The sequence below is a fragment of the Peromyscus eremicus genome, chromosome 2 (genome assembly GCF_949786415.1).
Source record: "Peromyscus eremicus chromosome 2, PerEre_H2_v1, whole genome shotgun sequence".
In the NCBI taxonomy this organism is placed as follows: Eukaryota; Metazoa; Chordata; class Mammalia; order Rodentia; family Cricetidae; genus Peromyscus; species Peromyscus eremicus.
This window is the reverse complement of record NC_081417.1, coordinates 54351183-54367485: the sequence shown is the minus strand read 5'-3', so window position 1 is coordinate 54367485 and position 16303 is coordinate 54351183. Positions and strand designations below refer to the sequence as shown.

Sequence of the window (16303 nt, the reverse complement as noted above, 5' to 3'; positions counted from 1 at the left end):
TATCTGTAGTTTGTTTACCAACTAGATTACACTCCCGGCCAATAAGCCCCAGATACCCTCCTGTCTCCTTGGTGCCGGCAGTGAAAGCAACTCTGGAGCTCCACTCTGCTTACAAGCCATGTGAATGACCCATTACCAAGAAATTCTATGTCCTACACTTTACAGTGTAGGCGGTTAACTGTTACTGGCTTTCTCCTGCTTTGAATGGATGACAAATTAAGCAAGTCTAGCAGTACCAACATGAAAACAGGATTGGGGCCTCGAATGCTTTTAGTTCCAGCACTTGGGAGGCAGAGGCTGGTAGAACTTTTTGAGTTCTAGGCTAGCCAGAGCTACATAGTGAGACCCTGTCTCAAACAATCAAAAAACAGGATTAGTATCTTGGGCCTCTTAAGGGGAAATCAATAATTAAAAACAACACTGTTACCAGAGAAAATGTTTGTACATAAAAACAAAACAAAACAAAACATTTAAGCTAAAAAGTAATATGATGCAGCTGGGCGTGGTGGTGTATGCCTTTAATCCCAGCACTCAGGAGGCAGAGGCAGGTGGGTCTCAGTGAATGAGGCCAGACTGGTCTACAAATCGAGTTCCAGAACAGAAAGGCTTCACAAAGAAACCCTGTCTCTAAAAACAAACAAACAAACAAAAAGTAACACACTACATACAGTAAGTATATTTTCCTTTTGAACTGAAAAGAAGGACAGACTCTGAAACACAGAGGCATTTTTCTTACATAAAGGGCAGACATCTCCCTGATTTAACAGCTTTATAAACAATACAATTTTCTGCTGTTTCCCAGCTATACAGTGGGAAACAGTGTAGTCACAGACTAACATGCATGCCGAGGCACTGGGACAAGGGAAGCATATGTAAACATGGACAATTCAAGCTTGCTACTCACCAAGCCCCTGTGGTATGTTCTTGGCTAAATGACAAAGCCATTTAACTCTGAGCATCCAATCCTGATTGGTTGCTCTTTCTATGAGCAATTTAACAGCCATAGCTAAAACTTCTGGTTCATCGACCCAGTAAGTATCCACTTTCACCGCACTGAATGTCAGGTTCTCAGGGCTACAAGTCTGCATAATGTTCTCTAAGTCTTGCAAAGTAAGAGGCTGACTCCTGGAACTCACAGAATGAGAAAAGTTAGAATTAGAACAGTCTTTCACATGGCATTTCAAAACACCAAAGATAATGACTTTGCAAATACCATATCAAAGAGATGAAGAGGCAAAGACAACTGAAACATGTAGTTAGGGATGGGGTATAGCTGAGTGGCAGAAATATGCTCAGCATGACAAAGGCCCTGCCTGGATTCCATCCCTAGTATGTGCATATACATTCTGATTGGTTGCTCTCTATGAGCATATCACAGCCATAACCAGAACATCGGGCTCATCAATCTAGTAAGTATCTACTTCTTCTGTGGAAGACTTCTAAATAAATGGGACTGATGATAATAATGATAATAATAATGATAAACATTAAAAATGTGATAATAAGTGGACACAAATGCTGGGCTCTCCAATGTCCGCAAAAGCCAAATCTACCCAAGAGAACATACTGAAGGCTCTGCTGACCTTGTCCAGCTGCTAGTTTTCAGGCTCAGCCTGTTGAGGCAGTATGCCAGGATCTGCCCGTCACTTCGGACAACAGAGAGGCAAGAATCTTCTGTTGCAAAGAGAGCTGAAGGCACAGAATCGGGCCACAGCCCTGTGGCAAGAATGGAGTGTCCCCAGGTTTCCCGAACTTGCAGAGATGAGGTCTGACTCTCCAGCAAAGCCTGCACAAGCTACAGAATGTGAAACACACAGTCAAGAGTACTGACACAAGTGATGCTATCCAAATCACCAACAGACAATGTGTGAAAGACTCCAAGGCTCATCTAGCCATCACATTCCTTAATGGACAACATTAGTTAAATTGTTTTGCCAATGTTTCAGAAAAGGAATATTTACATTTAAATGAATTTCCAGAAAAAAAACCTGGACACCAGATCTTTAACTGGAACAAAATAGCAGTCAAGTCTCTTAAAAGTTGCTATCCACAAAGGTGATCTCCTCTACCTCGGCGTTATAACTTAGATGCTGGTATAAAATATTCACAGTACCTTCCGGTTTGCTGCTGAGTGCTGAGAGCAGACATACACATCCCAGCATGCTTCAAAAAACGCTTTGTCTAAATTCAGACCTCGCTGTAAGTACTGAACAATGAGTATGGCTGCCTGACTGAGAGTAGAAACAGATGATGTTGGAGAACCTATAAAAATAAAACATTGCCATATGTGACCAACAGTCTTCTAAAACCTTTGATAGAAACTGATAAATATGCTCTTAATCTTCTGTACAATGACTCCTAACCATGTATTTGTTTTATATCTAGGGTCTCCCAAGGGCACAACAGATGTGTAATAACACTCCTCTCTCCCCCCTCATCTGCCTTCCCTCTTATTCCCTGGCCTCCAGCAATGTATCTGAGAACTCTTTTACAGGTGTCACATGTATCTTTAATCTCAAGAGGACACACACACCAAGGATGGCCAAGTGAGTATGACCATATAAAGGACAATAGGCAGTATAAATCCCAACTGTCAGTATAACTAATTCTAACAAATTATCAACCACTGAGCCTCATCTGTGACAGGGAACATGTACGAAGAACAGACAAACTGAACTGCACCCAGCACACAGCAATTACTCAGTAAATAGTATTTCATTTATTACTACTCATCCTTTTATCACAAGAAAACAACAACAAAAATTAGAGCTGTTCCAACTCTTATTTCTACCTTATTTCCCCTTCATAAGGGTAATGGTGACCCAGGAGATATGAAGGCAAAGCTCTTGAATCTCAAAGCATAGAGCAGAATTACTCAGCAAATGGTCCCTGTTACAGGAGCACGTACCCAATTATTATTTTCATTACATGCATATGTATCAATCTGTATATCAAGTGTGGGTGTCCAAGGAGCCAAGAAGGGCGTCAGATTCCCTGCAGCTGGAACTGAGTCCACTGACAGGGGTGCTGGGAACAAAATGCCAGTCTTTTGGAAAAGCAAGTGCTTATAACCATTGAGCCATCTCTGTAACTCCTTATGGAGCTTACCACACTGATGGCTACTCTTCCTCCAGATGAGCAGAACTCCATTTCCTGAGGTATTTGGATATTACATTTTAAACATGCTTTCTTGATCACTTTTATTTCAACGTATATCAACTGTAAGAACTCTAGACTACAGACCTAATGGAGCAACATGAATTACTACAGGATAGCAACTGCAAAGGCCTAGAAGTCAAGTAGCTCACCTCTAACAATGCTCTGGACCTCTGTGTGCAGAGCCAAGAGGATGTTACACACACTGTCCCCCACCAACCCAAGGCTGTGAAGTAGAACTTTCAAATCCAGGTTATCTGGGATGCTTTCATCCCCGTCTCCTGAAATATAGATTTCAAGTCCACGATTCCTCATAGCTCTGGAAATTTCTCCATGAACAGGATCCATGGAGAGAAAAAGCCTAATAAAGAGGAAATAATAAAAAGGAAATTGAGAAGGAGAGAGAAAAATCAAATCCCAAAAACTAACGGTATGGGCCTCTAGCACCAATTGTTAAGGGCAAACTATATGTGGCTCACCTACAGGAAATTCATCGAAGAAGATACTACCACCTCACTGTGTGATACTATTACCCATACCTCTATTTTTAACACATCAACACCCTTGCATCCATTTCTCTATACCTACTTTTGTTTCTAAATACTTACTTTTATCTATATATATGCATTTGAGTCTGTTTGTGCACCTATGTGTGGTGCTTGCAGTCCTAAAGAGGGTGTGAGATCCCCTGAAGCTGGAGTTTTTTGATAGTTATGACGTGCCCAGTGTGGGTGTTGGTAACTAAACTCGGCAGATGTCTATAAGAGCTGCAACCACTGAGTCCGTTCTCCATCCTCATATACCTGCTTTCTTAAGGAACTATGCTGAGAACTTAGAAAGTCTTGCTTTCAGACACTCACCCCAACTCAGACCATGCTGATTCATCCACATAGAGCAGCAAAGGGAGCAATGAACTCTGGCCTTAGTGAGGTTTTCTACTTCTGTGATAAAGCACCCTAAGAGTTTATGTCAGCTTACAGTTTCACATCACAATCCATCATCTAAAGAAGTCAGGGCAGAACTGAAGCAGGGCAGGAAGCTACAGGCAGAAGCTGATGCAGAGGCCATGGAGGACTGCAGCTTATTGGCTTGCTCAGTTTTCTTATAGTACCCAGGACTGCCTGACCAGGAGTAGCAACACTCAGTGAGCTGGGCCCTCCCACACCAGTCAGTCAAGAAAATGGACTACAAATTTACCCATAGGACAATCTGGTGGCAGTATTTTTTTTTCAGTTAAGGTTGCCACCTCTAGTTTGTATCAAGTGACATAAATCTAGCTAGCACACTCTTCTGTAACAGTCAATTTCTCTTCATCAATGTCCCTCCGTACCCTCATGTAGCTATCTGACATCTCACCTTACGTGAGAACAGAAGAATGGATTCCTGGCTGGCTGGCCTATACCAAACTTGCTCTTCTGCTAGTATTCCCCTTCTCAATAAGCAGCTTCTCATTTGCCCAGTTACTCTAGACAAACCACAGACGCCATCCTTGTTTCTTTTCAACTCCCAAGACCCACCCATGTGACCCTGTAACACGGGACACACTTTCTTCTTCCTAGGCTATCAGCAAAGGACTGTGACTAACCTCTTACCTTCTACACCTTACTGCTAACCCTCGAGAGGGACCTCACCTCTTTCTGTATTCTGCTGTCCTCGAAGCCTAGCAAGTACTCGGTAAACAGGAGGGCCTTAATATATATGTTTTAACAGAATGATCGGGTCGCCTTCTTGGAACATGGTGCAGTTTACAAAGAGGTTCTATTCGATGTCTGCCTTTGTGACTGATGACACCCAATTCTTTATTAGACACATAAGAAATAGAAGTACCTGAAATTGGGGTGTGGTGTTATTGTGGAAGTGGCTCCATCGACCATTCCTCTTTCGTTAATGGTGAGGACACCACCAGGCTCGAGCAATGCATTCAGACGATCCAGCACTGATGGACTGCACCAACAGAATTCAAATGATATTCAGGCTGGCATGTTGCCATGACTCCACTACTCTTACACAAGCTGTCACTTTCTTTTGGACCCACATCTCCCTTCCAGAGAGCACTCCATACAGCACTGTAATCTCTCCCAAGGGCCAACTCCTTTTCTCATTCCTATTCCAGAAGTCACACAGCTTTATAAAAGTATACACATTTACTGAATAAATAAAACATGGAAAAAGCACCACATAGCTCTCTCCCTCCTCCCTTAAAATGATCAAATACACTTGAAGATAACTGGATTTCAACTGAAACCACTTAAAAATAGCTTCTATGATAGCAACTTCCTACTTGCCCTTTTTCTCAATCTAGGATAAAAAGTAATATGAACTGTGATTATTAGTAATACTTACTAACGTTTGTGTATATCATATCCTGTATTTCAGAGAATCAGTATTTAAAATGACCCTAACAAGTAATCTCTAAGGTAAAAAGGCCTAGTGCTGTATGGAAAAGCAATCCAAGTTTCTCAGCCTTTACTTTAGTCATCTAACGACCAGCCCAGACTGTTCACCACATGGTAGTCTAAGAACGGCTGAAGATGTACTGCGAGGTGAGAAAGCCAATAGGTCAACAATACAGAGAGCCTCAGTGTGTGTGTTTACAGTTAACAAACACACCAAGTTCAGGCAGACCCACTCACATTTGGGCATAACTGGGCATGATTGGGTTCTTACTTGCAGAAGTTAACATTGTCCATCAAAAGCCAATCTCCAGACTTCAGGGCCTGAACTAACATGCTGTCAACCCATTCAAAGCTTCCATGACTCCGGCCACTGGCTGATTGCAGAAGCTTCACCCCGAAACCCCGGAACTCCTCGACAAGTTTGGCAAAGTCTATAATATTGCAGACAAGAGTAAGTAAGTAAATAAGAGTAATCAATGTTAAAGCATGGCACTTCAGCCTCCTACCCAGGATAACCCCCAAACAAATCCCAACACTTGTTTAAACAGAGATAATAAAATTATGTTTTGGACAGACAAAAGCTTTCAATAACTTGACAAATTAATAACTACATACTCAGGGTTGACTCTGGTGAATAATTGTAGTGTGTTTCAATTTTAAAAATGTCTCAAGAAAGGTCTCTCATCCATTACATTATAATTCTATATTAAAGAGCTGTAAGCTGACAAAAGTATAATTAATGCCACTAGATTTCCTTTAGAATGGGGAGATTATATATTTACCCACCCATCTATCTATAGATATAGCTCACAAATACTTTATAGTCGAACACTAACAGCTCTTGTCTAGAATTTTTCAAATGGTCAGTTTTGTTAGAAATTATGTTATATTGGATTCTTGCTTTGAGCAATTGAGAACAGACTTAAGTTCCCATTTTTAACTTGAGAACTGGGGAGAAAACGTGACAGAATAAGAGGTAGCACAACATGGTGTACCACCAAGATGAAGTCCTATAACTGCTTTTATAGAAAAATACAAAGGGGGCCTGGGGGGAACCAAAGATGCCAGTGGTCTCACTGAACTGAGGCCAGGTGGAGCAACTGGAAAGAGCAGCAGCATACTTTAAAGGAGGGGCTTCTCAGAGAAGGATCCAAAGTCCCTGGAAGAGGACCTTGTGCCTTCGGCTAAATAACCTGCACATCTAAATAAAAGTCACCTGTATGAAGACTGGGCTGGAAGAAAACTGAGTCTCTTTTCAGTGCCCACCAGCCTAAGGAGCGCCCTCAGCAAATACACAGAGCACTCAGCAAGTAAAATCAGATGCTTCAGGGTCATGTCACAAGAGGAAATGCTATTCCTCCCCATCCCTGGAAAGTGTAAAAGCTATCTTAAAAATATTAAAGTGATTCATAAGCAATTTATTACCTGTGGAAAAAAAAGTCCAACAGACTTTAATAAAAAATATAATGCAGTTCCTCACAGTTTAAAACCAGTGTCTAACATCTAGTCAGACTTAGACAGAGGGAAAAATGAAAATGCACATTTTGTGAGGAAGTACTAGTAAGTAAAATCAAAACTAAACAAAAAATACTTGTTAGTGATGGATATTATGGATTGACCTATAGCTGAATAAGCATAAAACGAAGAACAGAGCCTGGCAATCAGTTTTTGTATTTCCCTTTTCAATATCATCAATCTGAAATCTTTCTTTCAGCATTTTTCTTTCAAAGTTAACAATCAAGTCTTCAGCAGTAATCATTACATGTATTAAATATATGACATGACACTCGACATTCACAAATATATTCCTATAAATACACATAAGATGGGAAACGCTAAGCGTATGACAATCACAAGCACATACCTGCTTTGGAATATGAGTTGATTTTATTATTGAGTCGCTGCATAAGCAGCAATACTGCTTCCAGTTTGTTGACAATCTCTATGGTGACACCTTTACCATCTTCACCAAGACATTTGGGTTTGTATGTCAGAAGGAAATGGCTCCAGGCTCGCAACACTACTTCTGTGTCATCAGCACTGTTAAGAAGACTGTCCCTTAGCAGTACCCTGACAGTGTGCTCTACCTTCTCAAGTAGTAGCCTCCAAGGTCGGATAATATCAACCTGCAATTTCCAGATCACATGAAAAGCCATTGGCCAAAGAGAAAGGATGCTCATATATATATATATATATATATATATATATATATATATATATATATAGTCACCACTAATACAAAAATCCCCACAACAGGCCACAAGTTTATTATGTTATGCCTGGCAATGTAAAAGTATACCAGGTATACCTGCTCAAATCCGCCTAGAAGCTCAGTAGTATCCATTGCACTATTCATAGCCATGATCTTTAAGGTGTGGCCAGTAAGGTGTGCCAGAAGCTGGACCAGGCTGGTCTTGCCCACAGAGGCTGGCCCCACAAGGATGACCATCCAGCTCATCTGCACACACTTCATGATGGGTTCCAGAGACTGGAATGACTGGTGTAGGAGTGACAGGGGCCGGCGGGATGGATGAGGAACATAGCTGCTGCGAGAAAGGACTGAGTAGCCGATCTGAAGAAAACATGGCAGTGATATGTAGTGAGATAGAAGCCATGGAAAACTGTCACAGGGCAAAGGGTTATTCCAGTTTCTTTACCTGAACGTCATAGGGAGTGATATGAAATAGTCTAGTCCCCATGTATGGCTTGGAATTGGAAGCAAACACATCCTTAAACACCGTGATGACCTAAGGGAAGATAATGCAGTGAGAATATAAACCATTATAAAGTCTTACCTGATGCTGAACTGGATCCTCAGAGAACAAGTACAGTGACAAGTCACTGCCCTTGGACAACAGCAGCAAAAGCTTTCCTTTCCCTTTGAGTGTTGTCGTACAAACACCACAAGGTAAGGCTGGGATTGTAGCACATCTCATAATCCCAGCATGGGGAGGCTAAGGCAGGAAAAACACAAGTTCGTGACAATCCTGGGCTACATAGTCAGTGGTAGTTCAGCCTCGGATACATCAAGACCCAGAGTTAAAAACCAAAACAAAAAGCATAAAGTGCACTAACAACAAAAGTAACGAGCTCAAGAACAGAGTAATGGGGCCAGAGAGATGGCTGAGTGGTTAAGAACACTGGCTGCTCTTGAAGAAGACCCCAGTTTGATCCCCAGCATCCATATGGCAGCTCACAATTGCCTGTACCTTCAGTTCCAGGGAATCCAACATCCTCTTCTAGCCTCTGTGGGTACCAGTCATACACGTGATGTAGACATATATGCAGGCAAAGCATTCACACACATAAAATTAAAATTAAATAGTTACATGATCTCAAACTACTTGAGATTTCAGTGAAATTTATAGTATAAAATAAAATGAAGCCACGGGCAGTTTAGCAAATCTTGAGATAAAACACTTGCTTTCACTTCATAAAAACATCAGCACAGGTGGGTGGTGGCGACACACACCTTTAATCTCAGTACGCAGGAGGCAGAAGCAGGTGGATCTCTGTGAGTTTGAGGCTAGCCTGGACTATAAAGTGAGTTCCAGGACAGCCAGGCTGTTTCACAGAGAAACCCTGGGTGGTGTGTGTGTGTGTGTGTGTGTGTGTGTGTGTGTGTGGTGGGGAGCATAAACAAAAAAACCTTCAGCACTAACCTGAAGATTATGAGGAAAAATGTACTAGCCAGAGCACTGCAATGCAGAATTTATTATTTCCACTTCATAAACTATTCATCTAATCAAGAATACAGACTCCCCGCAACCCTGCTTTTAGACACTTTCTATCAACTACTCATCTACGGATTTCTTTTGAAAGCCTAGGGAGTCAGTGAGAGATGGGTAGAGGAAATTAAAATATTAACAAGCATATAAAGGAAGAAAAAAAATTAGAATCACCCCCCAAAATTGTTTCAAGTTGACAAGCACCAATATTCTTATAATCATATATGAAAGTCAGAAAATGAAAATAAGGAGAGCTCATGATCACTGTGGAGCAGTGTAGGTGAAATCCTAAGTGGCAGGAACAAAATCTTGCTGTCATACGTCTCTGGCTCACACTAAAGCTTACCTCCTTCCCTAATGTTCTGATAGAGTCCACAGAATAAACTCATTAGCTGCTTTATTTGATTTTTTAAAAACCGGATTCAATTTATCTGGGTCTTTCATACCTCAATGTTCACTATTTTTACTTTTCATCATCTTTTATTCAAACCCCCTAATTTGGTCAATTAGAGCAATGCTGAAATGGAGGAGTGTGGAAACTCTCCTCAGACCACAGCAAGCCACTTGAAAACTGGTGAATATTTTCGTGCCAATCAATGTACTGCAGGCTGAGTGTTCATCTGAAGTGCTTGTGACCAGAAATAGTCCAAATGTCCAGTTCTTTATTTGCATATACAGAAGACATCTGGCTAATATGAGACAAGTCTAAACATTCAGGTTTCAACAACACCCTAAATATTTAGCATGAAGGTAATTTGATGTTTTTAGTATGCCCGTGGTTTCTTTCTTTTGGGGGAGGGGGGTTTGAGACAGGGTTTCTCTGTGAAACAGTCCTGGCTCTCCTGGAACTCACTCTGTAGACCAGAACGGCCTTTAAACTCACAGAGATTCACCTCCCTCTGCCTCCCGAGTGCTGGGATTAAAGGCATGTGCCACCACCCGGTTCCACAGTTTCTTTTTTGAGATAGTGTCTCACCATGTAGCCCTGAATGGCCTGGAGCTCTCAAAGTAGACTAGCCTAGCTTGAACCAATAGCTATGCTTGCCTCTTCCAGGGTTTCTCCATGTAGTCCTAGAACTCACTATGCAGATCAGGCTTCAAACTTAAGATCGGCCTGCTTCTGCCTCCTGAGTGTTGAGACTAAAGGCGTGTGCTGCCACCACCACGCAGCTAGTATGTCTATGTTTTGACTGACGTTCCATGTAAGGTCAGGTGTGGAATCTTCCACTTACAGTATCGCAGTTTTTAATTGCATTTCACTCACTTCATATTTTCAGAGATGCTTATATTGTGAAACCAACAAATTAAACGACTAGCTAATGCTATGTGAATTATGCAATAATAAAAAAGTCAAATATATTAGCTGAACATTTTTTCCTGATCCAGTGACTGAAAGCTATTTTGTAGGAAATAAGTCGAGTAGTTCTGAATACTATGAATAAGTGAACGTGGGCAATTCAGTAAGAGGGGCATGAAATTCACGTGATTTGTCACACATTCACATTTGTCCAAAAGAATTACTGCTTCTAACACATGGACTGGTATGTACATCAATTCACTTCCTCTCAGAGAAAGAGAGAGAGAGAGAGAGGGAGATATGGACAGATAGGCGGACAGACTGAGGAAACCGGGAAATGGTGAGGAGGGGGTTGTGGACACCTGCAGAGGCCAGGAGGGTGTCACTGTCTTCCCTATCACACTCCAAATGAACCTAGAGCTCCTGTTTTGTAGCTGAGCTTGCAGCCCACAGTCCCCATCTCCACCCCATTCAGTGCTGGGGTTATAGGCGTGGGGCGGGGAGGGCGGGGATTTGTGCCTGGCTTTCTTATGGTGGGTGCTGGAATCTGAACTCTGGTCTTCATGCTCGTACAACCAGCACTCTTAGCCCTGAGCCATCTCTCTCTTCTCCAATGAATTCCGTTTGAAATAGTGAGATTTAGTAGAAAATTAACAGCGGGCAAAGCATAGAGCACCTAAACTGGGTCCACCCTATCAACTGCCTCTGCTTCCTCTAAGACTCCACGACTGACAGCACTTCCTGCCACACCTGTTTGGAGACGTCATTGTAAGACTAGCACAAACCCAAATGCACAAGAACAGGGTATAGTGAAGCATGCCTGTGATCGCAGGGGAGATCACATGAGTCCAGACACTTGTGACCAGCCTGGGCAACACAGTAAACTCTCAGTCAGAGGACAGAGGTACAGATGACTGCCACGTTCTCTTTACAAAGGTGTATTTACAGCTCATTCAGATACAAATTAACTTCTCTTGTTGGGCGAAAAACAAAACAGAAAAGAAAAAAGAAAAAAATTATCTTTTCTTTATATCTACTTACGCTTTCTAGATAAAATATGTTATAATTTGACAGTTAATTATGAACCTAACAATAAAACTCCCAGCAAATCCTTCTGTTCTGTTGGGTTACAGCAATACTCGTTTGTACCTAGAAAGCAGGTGAGATAAAGCTCTTTATGGAAGACCATGCTGTTTCTATTTGAATCATGCTAAAAATAGAAACCAGGCAAGTCCTGACAGTTCTGGTCTAAGGTTCGTGACTATGGGGAATTATAGACACAGAAGCAAATTGTCTAGATTCAGAACTGTGCTAGGCTATGTTCTAGCAAGGTCCGAATTTCCAAGTGCTCTGGTGTTTTTCTGAGCCTCTTCTATCTTCAGAAGAAATCAGTTGTTAGCAGGAAAAGTAAATGAAGACGCAGGAGACTCACTTTTTCTTTGTCCTCCCTGGTTCTCATCCTTTCTCCATAAACTAGAAACACATGCTGACTGGGATCATAGCAGCCGGGAGATTGGTCAACCAGCATCAGCTGACACCAGCGGAAGAGGTCTCGGAGGTTGAATTCCCAGGGTCCCCCTTTTTGCCCCCATTTCTTCTCAACAGTCACTTCATGATCAATCTAGAAATAAGACATTCTTATTGAAAATGGTATCCTATCAGCACTGCACTAACATTATGTTACATATACATATGGGATCAAAAATGGAAATTAATAGTTTTGATTCAAATGACTCCTCCTAACCTAAACTTCCAAAGGCCAAGAAGACCGTGCACACAACACTGCTATGCCCACAATGTAGAAAGGACATAGCCATCAAGGGGTAGCACGCATCCCACTACAAATGTGCAGAATACTGTAATTTTCTTTCGGAAGACCGGGAATTTGGTAGTCTTGTTCTGAGAAAATGATGGTTTAAAAGAGCAAGGAAAATACAAGTTGGTACTTACATGGTTATTGAAAGCTACCATTTTCTTAACAATATTTTTGTCAATGGCTGGGAACAAAGTACTGGCAATGAACTCCATGTCAACTACTGTAAGGGGATCCACAAAGACCTATAAAACCCAAACATCACACAATATCAATGCTTTTCTCTAGAAAACGACAACCCTACAATGCTCTGTGCTAGTTCTACTTAATATAAAAGAGCAATAATTGAGTTTTAGAAATTTCTTACAATGAAGAACTAGTTTCGAAATACAGGTAACAGGCTTGGCTTTTAAGCTTTATCTAGTAAATTAGAGAAAAGAGACCTGTGCAATTCACTTTTAGATTACATTTGTTTTCAACAATTTCCTACAAGTATTCTTAAATACTTTCAGATTCAGACTGTTAGTATAAACATGATTGCTTTAAAATTCACCCAACCTTTTTGTATTTGACAATTTTCATAATGAACATTCCTTTTTAAAAGTTACATTTGTGCCTGGTGCCAGTTGAGGTCAGAAGAGAGTGTCAGATCCCCTGGGACTGGAGTTACAGATGGTTGTGAGCAGCCATGTTGGGAATCAACCAGGGTCCTCTCTAAGAGCAACCAGTGCTCTTAACTGCTGAGCCACCTCTCCAGTACAATAAACATCATTAAATGATACTCAAAAAATTCTTAATTATCAATGAACAGGATATTAGAGCTAACATCTAGAGGCACTTTCAAATTTCTAAATTAATCAAACTGTGAAAAATGCCAACTAAAATAAGCAAGTGTATAAACACATCCCTTTGCAAAAATGAATAAAGATATAACATTTTAGATTTTGCTAATGATAGAAGGAGGGATACTGGATTTTATTCATGGATTTTTTTTTTTTTTTGGAGACAGGGTCTCACTATATATAGCCCTGGCTGGCCTTGAACTCACAGAGACCCACGTGCCTCTGCTTTCTAAGTGCTGGATTAAATGCATGTGACACCATGCCCAGCTCATGGCACTTTTCTATTCTCAATTTTAATCCTGAAATACATTACTTTCATTACAAAACCTGTAAAAGATCATCACTTGAAATCATTAATGACCAGCCTCTATGCCAGAGCACAATTATGAAGTCCTTATAAGGGTAGTAACCTCACTGTCTTCTAAAATGATAACACACCAAAGTCTCCAGGTCACAGTACACACAGGATAAAGACAGGGAAGGAGGACCATTCAGCAAGTCCTCTATCATACACATAGTGGACATGCGAGCATCAACTGGTTTCCAGGGCAGCAGGGAATCTTACCTGAGTGAATCTGTTAAGGAAAGACTTGGGCAAGCCCTTCCTCCCACCGCCTTGTCTAAAGGGATTTTGACAACCAAAAATCCTGGTCTTTTCACGCTGAACTTGAAAGCTCATGCCTAGCTCTGGTACATAAATTTCTCCTCGATGATCAAAGCAAGCATTGAGTCCTTCTAGTACGGACTGAGAAGCCAGATTAAGCTGTTTGGAAGAGAAAGTGTAAATATTTGTTTCATTATTTCAGTGTATAACTAGAACAAAAGACAAAGCAGTAATTATGAGTAGTAAAGTTTTCTTGATTGAAGTCAGAGAAACTCAAATTGTATTTCTCATATATTGTAAGAGATTTGGGGTAGGTGTAAACTTTATTATATATAAATAATTTTATAAGGATGTATGAATATAAAGCCTGAATATGACTTCAAACTTTTTTTAGATTTATCTATTTTATTTTATGTGCATTAGTGCTGTACTAGCACGTATGTATGTGCACCACATGTGTTCCTGGTGCTTGCTGAAGACAGAAGAAGCTCTTGGATCCCTTGGAACTGGAGTTATAGATGGTTGTGAACCACTAATGTGAGTACTGGAAACTGAAGAGCCATTCTCTGAAAGAGCAACAAGTCCTCTTAACCAGCAAACCACTGATCCTACCCACATATAAGTTAAGATAAGGAAATATACAGACTAAACTTAAAAAAACAAACATAACAAAACAACTTTTAAAATCTTCCGAACACATTTAATTATGTAAATTATAATGAACTTACACTGGTCTCTGTAATAACACCCTCAAATACAGAACAAAATCTTCAAGTGGGTTTCAAATTTGTGATATGACAACACAAAGTGGGTCTACAGTGCTATAGAACAATTTTTTTGTATACTATGACTATCTATTACTCTCATTGGCTAATAAAAAGCTGATTGCCCGATAGCTGGACAGGAAGAGATTGAGCGAGAGCCAGACTAGGAAAATTCTGGGAAGAGGAAGGACAGAGTCAGAAGTCACCAGCAAGGGCAGATAAGCAAGATGAGAATGTCGTACTGAGAAAAGGTACCAAGCCATGTGGCTAAACAGATAAGAATTATGGGTCAATTTAAGTGTAAAAGTTAGCTAGTAACAAGCCTGAGCTATCAGCCGAGCATTTATAATTAATACAAACTTCTGTGCAGTTATTTGGGAAGCAGATGCCAGGTATTTGGGAACAAAGAGTTGGGACGAGAAACACCCAACTACACTACAGTTAACATTCAACAATAGTTTTGTGATTGGGGACATAAAGAATGAAAAGAACTAACTAAATATAGGCCTTCAGATTCTGAGTCAGAGCTCACAGATAGGAGACACGAGTGGTCTTTAGGTAACACTGAAAAACTAAATGGAAGAATGCAAATCACTACAATGCAATCATCTTGAGTTATTTCTACCAGAACCTCATCATGTCTTATAAGCACAGTGAAGTCTTCTGAATATTCCTAAATAGAAAGTTCCTCTAAGTGGGTATCCAACTCTAGAATGTCCTGCAATCCCTGAATGCAAGTTTGAATACAGCCAGTGTGGCCTTTAGCTTAAATCTAAGCTTTCTCTTTTGCTGACTAATAAATATTCTCACCTGCTCCCCTATAGAACCACGGGTATCTGTCTCTCCTTGGTATCTGCCCTGAGCAGCAGACAGCAAATCATCTGACTGATTCTCATGGAACCCTCCCCTTGTCATCTAGGACCAGGGGAGAGGTGTGCATCCAGTGAAACTGCCATCCCCATCCAGCCACTTTCTGAATTAAGACTGAATACCCCCAAAAGATTCAGTACTTAGCATGTGTCATGATAGGCTTTCATTTCAGATGAGTAGTTCACTATATATATATCTAACTTGGATCACTTATTGATTTTTATACTTTTGTATATCATTGTGTGTGTATATACATATTCCCAGCTACCCTGGAGCATTATCAAAACCTCAAGTGGTTGACACAATTTATAAAGCACTTCTGAAATAAATGTGAATATGGCAAGCTTGCCAGAGACATGAGAATAAAGAAAGATGTGGTTTTTCTCTGGTGAAAATTCAATATGAAGTACATCTTGGTAAAGGAATGCCAGTGAACTGAGGAAGACAAAATGAATTACCCTTCTGCACGTGCACTCTGCCAAGGGTCATTTCTGACTAGTAATGAAATTAAAGGATCTTTTTACTAGTGTGGTCTGTCCTTTCCATGAACTCCTCCACTAAAACACCTGGTTTTGCTTTTCACCCATCTGTGATCCCATCTTGGTCCTGATGCTCACCTCATCCAACACAACCCAATGGCCTGCTTTCAAAGCTGCCAGCAAGGGGCCATCACACCAGGCAAACTCTCCACCTTTGCCACCTTCCACAGGTAAATCTGCTCCAAACAGATCAGTTATGTCCTGTAACAAAAGGTCACATCATTACCAAAGAGAAAACAAACACGTAAGAAAGAAAAATAAATCTACTGGAACGTAAAACCATGAACTCCCAAA

The 16303-nt window shown here is 40.8% G+C and overlaps 1 protein-coding gene across 1 annotated transcript in view; it reads right to left on the bottom strand.

The window, feature by feature from the left end:
* Positions 1-16303, bottom strand: part of Mdn1 (midasin AAA ATPase 1) — a 147124-nt gene that overhangs the window by 60626 nt on the left and 70195 nt on the right. Inside the window, exons 37-49 of the mRNA XM_059254075.1 lie at positions 16088-16210; positions 13798-13995; positions 12528-12635; positions 12010-12198; positions 8210-8299; positions 7861-8124; positions 7417-7678; positions 5824-5983; positions 4984-5100; positions 3309-3517; positions 2114-2262; positions 1584-1795; positions 905-1125 (exon numbers count right to left, since the gene is read on the bottom strand). Of these exons, the coding sequence (XP_059110058.1) occupies positions 905-1125; positions 1584-1795; positions 2114-2262; positions 3309-3517; positions 4984-5100; positions 5824-5983; positions 7417-7678; positions 7861-8124; positions 8210-8299; positions 12010-12198; positions 12528-12635; positions 13798-13995; positions 16088-16210 (2302 nt within the window). The remainder of the gene's footprint in view (positions 1-904; positions 1126-1583; positions 1796-2113; positions 2263-3308; positions 3518-4983; positions 5101-5823; positions 5984-7416; positions 7679-7860; positions 8125-8209; positions 8300-12009; positions 12199-12527; positions 12636-13797; positions 13996-16087; positions 16211-16303) is intronic.